We start from the raw sequence: 13,320 nt of genomic DNA on the forward strand, positions 1-13,320 counted from the left end.
TGCAGACCACTAGAGGGGAGATGGAGGTGGTTTGAATAACTACCTACTGGGTACTATGCTTAACTACCTGGAGGATAGGATCCATACTCAGCATCACACAATATTCCCATGTAACAAATCTGTACATGTACTTCCTGTATCGATAATAAAAGTTGAATTTATTTTTTTAAAAGTTCAAAAAAACAACAGATGCTGTCAAGGCTGTAGAGAAAGGGAACACATACACTGTTGATGGGAATGCAAATTAGTACCTCAGCCACTGTAGAAAACAGTTTGGAGATTTTTCAAGGGACATAAAACAGAACTGCCATTTGACCCTGAAATCCCATTACTGATATATATCCAAAAGAAAACAAATCTTTCTGCCAAAAAGATACATGCACTTGCCTGTTCATTGTAGCACTACATACAACAGCAAAGACATGGAATCAACCTAAGAAGCCATCCGTGGTGAACTGGATAAAGAAAATGTGGTACATATACACCATGGAATACCATGCTGCTATTAAAAAAGAATGAAATCATGGCCTCTGCAGCAACATGAATGGAGATGGAGGCCATTATCCTAAGCAAATTAATGCAGAACAGAAAACCAAATACCACATGTTCTTACTTATAAGTGGGAACTAAATAATGGGTACACATGGACAATAATATCTACTGATGGCAACCATAGATACTGGGAACTGCTAGAGTAGGAGGGAGGGAAGGGAGCAAGGGTTGAAAAACTATCAGGTATTATGCTCAGTACCTGGGTAATAGGATCATTTGAACCCAAAACCTCAGCATCACACAATATACACAGGTAGCAAACCAGCACATGTACCCCCTGAACCTAAAGTAAAAGTTAACATGAAAAATAATAATTAAATAAATTAAAAACCCCACAAGCACAAAGGCACAACAAAAATATTCAACATCAAATATAATTATCACTCCATTTTTAATCAACCAAAAAATTTAAAAGTTATCCTTCTTGTAATGTAAACAAATCCTCCTATTTGCAACTGATTAAAGATTTTTAATGATAAAATATAGGAATTCTTAATAAAAAGACAGAGAATATGATTCTTTGAAAAGATTTCTGTGCGGTTGCAAGATGTTGCTATGGTCCTTTTGACAGATTATTCTCATGTAATAAATTTTTTAAATGTAACTCCTTAGTTTTCTAGGATATCCCCCTTTATATACCACTAATTCCCAAATTAAGGACCTACTTGTAAAAGGGCCTTGATTGATGATCTACGTGAAAATCCAATGCTTCTTTCCTATAAAATAATCAAAATGAGAATAGTTACGAATTATAAAAGAAAATCTTCATTATTTTAGTTTACATTAACAAAATAAAATAAAATCCTCTCTATTTATACTTATTTATATTTGAATAATTTTTTAGCAAAATATTCTGTCAAAGTCTCTCTTTTTAAATATTTTGGAAGTATGAGTAACATCTATGTAAATTAAAACGAATGTAAAAAGCAATATTTACTTTTCTACTTATGTTACATATCATTTATCATCTTTTTTGTTTTTGTTTTTTAGATGGAGTCACCCAGGCTGGAGTTCAGCGGCATGATCTCAGCACTCACTACAACCTCCGCCTCCTGGGTTCAAGAAGTTCTCTTGCCTCAGCCTCCCCACTAGCTGGAATTACAGGTGTGTGCCACCACGCCCAACTAATCTTTGTACTTTTAGTAGATATGGGGTTTCACCATGTTGGCCAGGCTGGTCTCTAACTCCTGATCTCAGGTGATCCACCTGCCTTGGTCTCTCAAAGTGCTGGGATTACAGGAGTGAGCCACCTCACCTGGCCTCATCTACCTTCTTTTTCACAGCATCCTGAACATTCTAGAAACAAAGGTTAATATTTGACCAACAAGAATATTTGTTCTTTAAAGTCTAAACAAGTTGCATCAAAAAACGCAAAGCCATCTTCTAATTGAAAATTTGTCACTTTCTCCCACATTAAGACTTTGGGCTAGAATTTTAATTTAATGTTTATAGCATTTTTTTCTTAGCTAGGTATCTCCAAAGGAAAGACTATGCAGTTCTGTTTTTAAAAGCTGCCTGAGAAATTATGTATATTAATTTGTTTTTATTTTATTGGTTACTAATGCTTTAACTGATATCACTAAAAAAGGGGGAGAATATGGAAACATTTAGATCTCAGAGTTTATTAATAGTAACAGGGATTCACTTTTTACATTTATATTACCATTAAAGAATATCTACAGAGGCAATAAAAGAATAATGCACTTTAAGCTGATTAGCTAAAAGTCTAAAAACCTTTTCATTAAGGCAAACCAGGTGTCTCTCTTAAAATTGTGTAGTTTTCTTAAAGGCTTTGAACTGAGTTCACAATATGTGACAAATACACGTAAATATCAACTACTTTTAAAGCTGGAAAGTGCTCCCTAGCAAAGAATCAATCTTTCAGTCTTGAGACTTAATTTGGTATGCATTGCTTTTAAGATTTTATCAGCATACTATAAAATGAATTTATATAACAAGTTATATCAGACATACTCTCATTCTAACCAAATGTACTTAAACATTCCTTTGGCTGTGAAGAGATTTTGAAATATGTAATGGCAATACAGAGAATAAAATTCCTCCCAAGACATGAGGAGGAGAAAAAAAAATCAATTTTTTCTAGAGTCAATTATAGCCATGATTAAATTATTATATTTATTCCTCACAACGGTATATTGAAATGGTGTGATCACCTTCATTTTACATATGAAAAGAATAAAGTCCGGCATAGTTATATAATTTGCCCAGGTCACAAAGCTAGTGAGCACAAGACAAGAAGATTTGAACCCAAATCTCTCAGATTGCAAATCTCTCACTGCTTATGCTTTCTACTTCTAACTGCAGAACAACATTCTAGAGGGTAAAGAGAAAACTCACAAAAAAAGAGATACGTATATATTGCATTACAGTGTAAAACGGGGTAAAACTGAATGACTGAAAAACTCACATAGAGAGTAAATTAGAAGAGTTAGCAGAAGAATACCAAAATAATCAATTCTAAACTTTTCAAACACACAAAAAAACTGAACTACAAGAAAGGAAAAAACAACCATAATTTTTAATATCATTGAAAAGAAAAACCTCACTCCTTTACTAAAAATGTTTCATTGTTTTCATCCACATGTCCCTGATTCCATAGTTATATCCATTCCAAATCTAAAACTGAAAGCAGGATGAGAGTTCATAAGTTTTTTTCCCATCATTCTTTTCTAATTCTTTGCTTAAAAGGTTTAGAAGGAGATAGGTATTAATAAGTGAATCACTATCTAGAGAAGTTTTTTGTCACTGTTTTGTTTTTATGAAGAAACAAACCATTATTTCACAAAGATCTATCCATTAACTCTTCCAAAAAATATTTGCTTAATGCCTACCTTGACTGAGGCACCGCTCCAAGGACTAGAAATACAAACTTATACAGAACTCAGCTGCTGACTTCTGGATATTGTCATCATGGAGAAACTGACATTTGAACAAACAATTTTAGAAAAGATTCATACATTGTGAGAAATTCCTCCATGTGAGTTTCTCGCACACTTCTAACTTGTCTTACTGGGTATGCGAAGAACACAAGGACCTGACTGATCTTTATCGTCATCATTTCTCAGGGTCGTGTTTGCAACAAGCAAACTTGAGGGATAAGGTAAATACTCTATTCAGTAAAAAGACCACGCTTGTTTATTGCTTGCTAATGGATAGCCCAGGTCGGTAACCCAGGTTGACTCCTCCTCAGTTGTGATGCAACACAACCCTCTATGTACACAGTATACAACTGGGCCTAAGTCATTTTATTCCTACAGGATATGGAGGCAAGGGAAACCACTATATACTCAATGCTCATGCTGCTTGCTCTACCATAATAAAGTCCTTTGTCTCTGACCCAGAAGTCTCATGTCATCTGCTAACATCCATGGAAGAGTTATAGACTAACTTCCTAGCTTATAAATTGGATGAAACCCCAAACTCAACAATAAAAATATATGAAGTGGTATGAATGAATAGATAAGCAGTTAAGTTTTCTCAGGAATTAATTTTCATGAGATATTTGAGTTGGTTCTGAATGACGAATAGGAAGGGGCAAGACAGAAGACAAGGCAGAGCATTCAAAACAGTTCAAAATTATGTACAAGAGAACTGAGATGTGATAAAGCTCAGCATATTCAGGGAACTGAAACCTAATATCCTCTTAGAGTCATCATGGTAGGTGAGTCCAAATGACTTAAGAGTCTTTTATATTCCATCAAAGAGCTTGCCTGCTTGTCCATTTTTTCCTGCAGATGGGAAACCAGTGATGGATTTAAGGAAGGGAATGGTAGCACGTTAAAATTTTCATTGTGTAAGGTTCATTCTAATGGCAATAAGAAAATGGCATGGAACAATCCTGAGGTAGGAAATGACCCACCAAGGAATAGAAGGTAGCAAGTCTAGAAGTAGACAATCAGTCAGTAGCTTATTTTGATACTCTGAGAGCCTGATTATGAGCCTATAAAATGCCTAAACTAAGGGGCTGAAATAGGAATTATAAGGAGAGAATGGCTCCCAGAGATACAGAGAAAACAGAAGTAAAAAGACCTACATATCAGGCAAGTATGAGGAATGGGGGAGCAGCAAGATGAATCTAGGATCACTTTCAGATTGACAGTTGTAGAGAGAAGTCAAGACTGAGATGTATTTGGAATTCACCTATAAGTAAGTGGTAGGTGATGACTGGACATGGATGGCACTACTCAGGTAAAGTTATAAAGAAAAGAACATACACAAGCTGGATGCAGTGGCTCATGCCTGTAATTCTAGCACTTTGGGAGTACAGGGAAGGAGACTCACTTGAGGCCAATTTGAGACTAGCCTGGGCAACATAGCAAGACCATGATTCTTAAAAAAAAAAAAAAGCATACAATCTGGAGGAATACTTAATTGAAATCATGGTGACAAAAAGCATACAATCTGGAGGAATACTTAATTGAAATCATGGTGACAGTCACTGAGATGGGGAAGAAAATGGTCTATAGAGCTAGAGCCCTGGATGATCACTCACAGAGATGTTGAAGAAGTCACCCCAACTGTCAGGAGACAGTGGAGTAGAAAGAGACTATAAACAAAGTACCCAAATCTTTAACAAATGTGGAGTTTGTGAACTGCAGAATGGAAAGAGGCTCAGTGGATGGTAATACAGCTAAATATCACAAATTTCCAAGGATGAGGAAGAGTAGAGATTTTTAGGAGAGAACTAAAACACTGACGCTGTATAATGATCCTGTCACATAAGAAACATTTATGAGTGAGCAGCCTTCAGCGCTAAAAGGAAAGGGAAGTCCCTAGAGAAGGGTCAGATTTCAACTAAAGTAAAAATGTGGGGTGCGAGGATACACTCTGTTAAGACACTGTGCACACAGGGCTATTTCTTCACAATGAAACTTGATTTCCAGAGGCGCCAGGGAAAATGGTTTGGTAAGAGATGTGTGGTCAGAAGACTATGAGAAAAGGAAGTGCATAACAAAAAATGAATGGGTGTGTGGACAAGTAATTAGAAGGGCATGCATCTGTGGTACTCCAAAGAAGGAACTGTTTCATAAGTTAGCATGGATGGAATTAACAAGACTTACGGTTTCAAAGAAACTAGCAAATGTACATCCTATGGTACTCTTGAAGCATTCACTGGTTTTGGCATCTTTCTTCATGTGCTACAGGGCCATTATGAAAAACAAGTAGCATCTTTATCACAGGAAGTTGGACACCAAGTTATCAAACACTGGAAGTATAGAGACACTAAACTCACATAACCCTCACAACAACTTTATGAGATAGATACTATTATAACTCCCATTTTGCAAATGAAGAAATAAGCACAGTGGTAAATTGTTCAGTCACACACCTAGTAAGTGGCACAGTTACAAGCAATCTGCTCTATATACTGTGCTCTGAAATGTAAGCCACCTGTCTCTCTAGAAAATATGTAAACTACGAGATCATACATAAGGGAAAAATTCTAATTAAACATGTCATTGTCAGGGTAAAATGGAGGCTGTTTTGTTAGTTTCTCAGAATCAGACGTATTGAAGCTGACTTGAATGTCTACTGCTCCCCACTGTCCGTGCTTTCACAGAAACAAAAATGCAACCGACCAGAAATGAATAAATTAAGAAATGAACGATTTCTTGAAGCATAAAGAAGACACCTGACCAAAAACAAACAAAAACTAGTGGAGAAACATAAGAACACTATTGGAGCCAGGTCTGCCTAACTCGCGTCCCTAGAGACACTCTGGGCTACTGTGTTACACTCAGCCAACCAGAGTGTGATCCCAGGAAATAAAGTCCTCTGCCCTATGCTCATCTTCCAGAATGTTTCAGTCTTTGCTTTGTCTACTTGGTAGGAAATTTTTTAAAACAAGTGTCCAGTATCATGGAAAAATCATTAGGTTTTTTTCCCAAAGGATCTATTAAAAAAACTGAAGAGAAGGCTTTCCCTATCTTCTATTCTTCATTTGTACATTGTTACTATTCTCCTTGCCATTCTCACAATAGAAATACAATTTTAGCATGGGGTTAGAGTTACTTACTTCATGATAGAAAGGGCTAAATTGAATGTGTAAGTCTCATTTTCACTAAATAACTTAGAAAATATCTGGTCAAATAGATTGGATTGCTTTTTAGATAGGTATATTTAAAAAATAAATAAATAGGCATATTTACCTATTATTTGTAATAAGAAGAGCTAAATGCAAACATTTCCAAATATATCATCTTTGGAAATCTCAACATCTTCTTGTCAAATAATCAGACATTCATTTCCTCTATTAATTTTATACAGTGTGTTATCCTTCTATATTAAGAAGAGATTATAATTATTAGGCATTGGTGTTATAAAAGCAGATGAGGTTTTGAAAGACAATAAATAGTTAAACGAGGCATGCATAATTTGACAACTCCTAATTACTTAGGCTTCAGTGGTTATTTATGCATCTGATTACTTGTCTTATTGTTCTTTTCTTTCTTCTTCTTCTTTTTGTTGCCTGGTGTAATGCCTACATGACAGCTGAATTTCTACCCTGTCCTAATTCTACTTATCTTTAAGAAACAGCACTTGTGCAATAAAAAGTTCCCTTTACAACCAGACCAGTTGAAGCTGGTTAGAACCAAGATAGGCAACCAAATCACATCAAAAAGACCTCGGGCTTCATTATAATTTGATTTTCCTGCTATGTGACACTCCCACCAGCACTATGACTGATGCAAATTGCCGTGACAGTGACCGGAAGAGGCCACAAAAAGACAAAAAGGAAGGCAGCACTCTGATTCACCACCAACTATGAAACTAGTGGAAGTTCACCACCAGTTTCCAGAAAAGACATCGTATTGCTCCTCTTGCTTTTAATGTCCTTTATCAGAGAAATCTTTTATTTTAACACCCTCACCCCTCACTAGTTGAGAAGTTGATTTGTGAGCCATGCTCCTGTTTCTCAATTCCATGGGCACTGAATGAAGCCTGCACTGCTTGATATTCACTTTCGATTTTGTGTATGGGTTTCATAACACTGAATCGGGAAAGATTCCATCTTTTGGGGAGCTAGCTTTGCCAGTAACATTTTAGATGAACTCCTATCAGTTCTCATTTTGATAAGGTTCATATTCTATTCTCTGTCATTCAGCAGGAGGTTTTTTATTTTAAATAATGACATGAAAGATAGAAAATGATTTTTTAAAAATGAATCAAACATTACATAACTGAAAATGATAAGTTACCTTGAAAGCATCATCATTTTGAGTTTTGTTATAGTAAATCCAGCTTTGTTTATTATTTCAATTATTTCTCCAGCCTTTGATATTGCATCTGGTTTAATTAGGGCTAGTGTTCTATAAGAAAACAAAGAACAGGTTTGCAAATAAAAATAGCTCAACAGTTTTTATTTATAATTCCCAAGCAGTGGTAGTTACCTCAACAATTATCCCAGATCATCAAAATTTGAAGTTAATTATATAGAGAAGTATATTAAAGACATCTCTTAAAAACTTATAAAAAGCTTAATATTTTTCCCATGAACATCAAAATTAGATACCAAGCTCGGGAGAGGGGGGAGCTTAGGGGAAAAAAAGCATTGTTGTTTTTAATATGCCCAAATGAGAAAACACAGGCATTTAGAATTTCCATTTCTTAGAATACATTTTACACGAAGGACTAATCTCCAAAAAGTTGCATTTAATATATTATGAGCCTGGTTTTCAGTCTCTTAGACTTCAACATCTGTATGCTATATAGTCAGTTCAACATTGATTTGGAAATAATTATAAATTCTTCTATTGACTCTTTATTCATAACATGGGTGATTGCGTGAAGAACCACGTCTTCTCATACAACAATGTATATGAACAGATAACAACATGCTAACTTTTAAAATCATGTTCTTCTCCAAGAGATCGGAACAATGCATTCTCCCACTCTGAAGATTCAGAAGTAAGAGAAATTTGGAGATGAAGATCACCTGAGTGTCCTCATTTTACTGATGAGGAAAGTAGGCCTACCAAGGTAACATGCCAAAGGTCACACAGCTGATCAACAGCATTTTAATACTGTTAAAAGGGGTCATCATCGCCAAATCCTCAAGAATAATATTTGCAAATGCAGCATAAAAACCATATTAGCTGGAGGAATTCATCTTTTGTGATAAAGAATTGCTGTCACTTTCTCCTCTGCATTTGCAACATTCTGATAACAATGGCATTAATTCAAGGATTCCATAAAAGGAGAATAGTTGGTCTTTTCATTGTTGGATTTTTTTTTCACCAATAAGACAAACTTAGCTCAGGATAACATTCAAATATCCTTACTTAAATTGGATATAGCTTACAGCTGAGAATTAAAACTGTAATAACAAAAGAAATTATTCATCTTATTGTAAATTATACCAGATAATCTTTTTCTTTATTTTAAAGCAGATGAGTCAGTTATATTACTTTATATTGTCTGGCTTCATTGAAACCATACTTAAAACTCTTCACTTTTTAATTCATATTATTTAAATACTTTAAGACAAACTAACCTATAAACTGTTTATGGTAAATTCTAGAAGAACCTTTCACTAACCATATCTCTTGAAGAAAGTATAAAACATAGCAGTAGTCATCAGTGTCTATAAACAAGAAGCAATGTGAAAAGTCTAAAATTGACAAACAAGATGTAATTTCATTTTTTCTTAAATACCTACAAGAGACAAAGCATTGATTATATGATTAACAACGCTAAATAAATTCCTCTGTCATGTCTTTGCTGCTTAAATTTTCAGTAAGTAATAAGTAAATTGTATTTTGGAGGGAAAATAAGACAGATATTGGGCATCATCTGTGTTAATTTAAAAATAAAGATAGCACATGAAGAAACAATAGTAGGACAAAGATACATCAACAGTGTCTCTGTTATCTGTAACTGCATAACAAACCATCTAAATATGTAGTGGCGTAAAACAATAATTTCTCAAGGTTCTGTAAGTAGGCTGTTCCCGTAGGATCATTCATGCAGCCGTATTTAGCTGGTGGGTCAGCTGGGGGCTGTACTCAGCTGAGACAACTAGGCTTTTCTTTCCTGTGGTCCTTAAGGAAGCTAGACCGGGCCCCTTCAAATACCACCACACAGCAAGCAATGTACAGGCAATTATCAAGTATCCCCTTGAGTCATGTTTGCTGACATCTCTTTGGCCAATACAAGTCACATGGTCAAGCTCAGAGTCATTGTGAGAGAAGACCATGAGGTATGATTTATTGAGAGCCATCAGTGTAACAGTCTACCACTTAGTAATCCTCTTGCCTGCACTGAGGCAAGAGCTATAAGATGCAGCATGACATACTCTCAAAAGAAAACAAAAAATTATAAAAAACACTGTTTAAGATCAAAACTTCTTAGCAATACACAGTAACTGCTTCTTGTGAAAAAAGAGTTTGGCCACCCTTCACAAACTCAGGATATAGATTTTTAGAAAATAACAATTCTCATAGAGCTAAGCAATAAATGTCTTCATGTACCATCGGGTTCTGAGCAAAAATCACCACAAATGTTGCTGAGAAAGATGACTGATTGCTGCACAATAAATGTCCTAGATAGTATAGTGCTATTGCTATATAATAAAGTCTTAGATAGTACAGTGCTATGGACTCTTTAAATGCCATTGATGAAAGAAAAAGAATAAATGTGTAAACTTTAATTTATATAAGTATTCTAAAAGGTATTCATTCTTTGTCTTAAGTATATAAAAACCTATTCTAAACACCAAGGCTAAATTTACAGTTTTTCTCATGCCTTCCTTACAAGCATAAAGTGTGTGTTTGCCCCATGGATAAAGGAAAACTGTCTCAAATGAGGCACCTGTAATTTGGAGGAAAATTCAGTGAGCCAAGACTTTTGCTTGGCAACAATAGCAAAATTATTCAGAACAATTCTTCCACCCAAAACTAAAAACATTGATATTTTTTAAAATCTTTTTTAAATTGAAGATAAATTGACTAGATCATAAATAATTACTGAGACAAATGTAAAAAAAAAAAAAAAACCAGGGACCTAGAAAAGTAAGAATGAAAGTTGTTTTTGACTTCACAGCATTGCCTATCTGGAAAATCTGAACTTTGATTTGTAATACATCATTGGGAACAGGGAACAGTACCCAAGAGATGATCCTTCCTAAAACAATTTGGGTCCAAAGGCTATACCCACTTAGGGCGAATCAGAAAGAACCAGGTCTTAAATGGCAATACAAGTTCATCTAGGCAGTCTCAAAACTTACAATTTTTGAACTTGGGTAACGGTCATACAGACTGCTAATGCCTCCAGGAAAAAGACAGAAGTAAAGACAATTAATTCCTTCCGAGAAGTAATGTCATCCTGTACCTCAAATAATTCATATGAAAATGCATATCACACATATATTATATGTATACATGCAATACACCCACACATACACACATGGCAATCATACTACACAAAAATAACCACACACACATACACACAGACAGGGAAAAGGCCAACATGACAGAAAACCAGGAAAAACAATAGAAGAGAGACCCACAAATACTTCAGACACTAGGATAATCAGATAAAGACTGTAAAATATCCATGCAAACTATGGTTAAAGGACTAAAAGACAAGCTACAAAATATCAGGCAATAGAAAACTATAAGCTATAAAACTGAATAAGTAGATCTGAAAAAGAACATATTAGAATATCTTATGACGAAAATACAATAACGAAAATAAGAACTAGATAAAGGGTTTGACAGAGAAAGAATTCTGAGCAAATTTGGAATGAAGCACAGAGAAACAAAAAGATATAACAGAGATAAGAAAATACTTTCATGAATATAAGTGAAATAAAGACATTTTCAGATGATTGCAAAGTGAAAGAGTTTTCTATCAGTAAACATACTCAAAAGGAAATTATGTTTTTAAAATGTAATTTAAGCAAAGGTAAAATAATCCCAAACAGAATGTTTGAGATGATAAAAAGGATAAAAAGTGAGGAAACCTAAATGAATACTGATTACATTAAACACTAATAGTAAAGCATTGGGTTTCTGGGGAAAAAAAAAAAAATAACAGCAAAAACAGCATATAATTCAGCAAAAATCCTAACAAAAATTGATTTAAGTCTTCTGAGATTCTTAGATTTTCAAAAAGGAAGATGAAAGTATTAATTACATTTAAGCTTTACCAAGTTAAGTATGCATATTGTAGTTTCTAGCATAAATACTAACTGTATATAGAAAAAAAGATTTAAAAAATCCAAAAGCAATCCAAACAACCAAAAGTAAGATAATAAAACAGGCAGAAGATGAAAGCTCAAGATAAGATGGCAGAGTTAAACCTAAGTATATTAGTAGTTACATTACAAATAAGTGCCCTACAGTAGATGCAGGTTATAAAACTGTACTGCTAAAAAAATTTTTTTAAAGAATAATCTGATTGGATTTTAAAACCTAGATGACGAGTTGATAGATGCAGCAAACCACCATGGCACATGTATACTATGTAACAAATCTGCATATTCCGCACGTGTATCCGGGAACTTAAAGTTTAAAAAAAAAAGATATAAAAAACAAACCAACAACTAATGAAAGGCACACTTACAATAGAATACTGCAAATCTAAAATAGAAAGAACCGAAAAAGTATACCATGCGAATGTTAACTAAAAGAAAGCCAGTACAGCCAAATTAATATCAGAGAAAGTAGGCTTTAAGGCAAAAAGCATTGGTAGAGATAAAGATAGACTCTTCATAATAATAAAAGATTCAATTTACCAAGAATATATAACAATTTAAATCACCTAGTAACATACCCTTAAAATTATAAAGGCTAACATAACTACAAGAGGAAATAGACAAATGATAATTACATTAGGAAATTTTAACAAAACCTTGGCAATTGATAGAATAAGCTGCTCCAAAATCAGTAAACATGTGAAAGATTTGAACATCTTAATTCACAGACTTGACCTAAAGAACGAATATATAAACTACACAAAACAACTGCAGATTAAACATTCTTTATTCTTTTCTTTTTTTCCGAGATGAGAGTCTCGCTGGGTTGCCCAGGCTGAAGTGCAGTGGCACCATCTCAACTCACTGCAACCTCCACCTCCTGGGTTCAAGCAAATCTCACACCTTAGCCTCCTGAGCAGCTGGGATAACACACGCACACCACCACGCCTGGCTAATTTTTGTATTTTTTAGTAGAGACAAGGTTTCACCATGTTGACCAGACTAGTCTCCAACTCCTGATCTCAAGTGATCTGCCCACCTCAGCCTCCCAAAGTGCTGGGAATGCAATTGTGAGCCACCACACCTAGCCTAAACATTCTTTTCTAACACACATAGATCATTAACAATTGACTATTCTAAGCTAGAGGCAAATCTCAACCAGTTTGAAATGCAAAAATCATGAAGAATATGTCCTCTAGACACATGCAATTCAGCAAGATTCCAATACAAAAAGAGAATAAACACATCTCCATATGGTTGGAAATAAACATAATCCTAAATAAATAATAAACCAAAGAAGTAAAAAATATTTCAAACAATAAAAATTACATATGAAAAATAGGATGTGCTTATAAGCAGTATTTAGAAGACAATTTATACCCTTAATTGCATATATTAAAAATTGATATGATATATAATTCTGAAACTTCTGATAGCAGAAAAGGGGAATAAAGAAAACTGGTCAGTAACCATCAACTTATAATTGTTGTCTAGCAATAGTATCATTAAAGAAAGAGGGTAAAATTAAAAACGTGCAGATTAAAAAGAAA

At 34.5% G+C, this 13,320-nt stretch overlaps 1 protein-coding gene across 4 annotated transcripts in view; it reads right to left on the reverse strand.

Moving 5' to 3' along the window:
- The window catches only part of NME7 (NME/NM23 family member 7), a 166,049-nt gene that overhangs the window by 100,032 nt on the left and 52,697 nt on the right, over positions 1-13,320 (reverse strand). For all 4 annotated transcript variants that reach the window (XM_037740507.1, XM_017534098.2, XM_017534100.2 and 1 more), the window contains 2 exons: positions 7,773-7,883; positions 1,218-1,268 (listed from right to left, as the gene is read on the reverse strand). In XM_037740507.1, coding sequence (XP_037596435.1) covers positions 1,218-1,268; positions 7,773-7,883 — 162 coding nt within the window. The remainder of the gene's footprint in view (positions 1-1,217; positions 1,269-7,772; positions 7,884-13,320) is intronic.

Source organism: Cebus imitator, unplaced genomic scaffold, assembly GCF_001604975.1.
Source record: "Cebus imitator isolate Cc_AM_T3 unplaced genomic scaffold, Cebus_imitator-1.0 Scaffold84, whole genome shotgun sequence".
NCBI lineage: Eukaryota > Metazoa > Chordata > Mammalia > Primates > Cebidae > Cebus > Cebus imitator.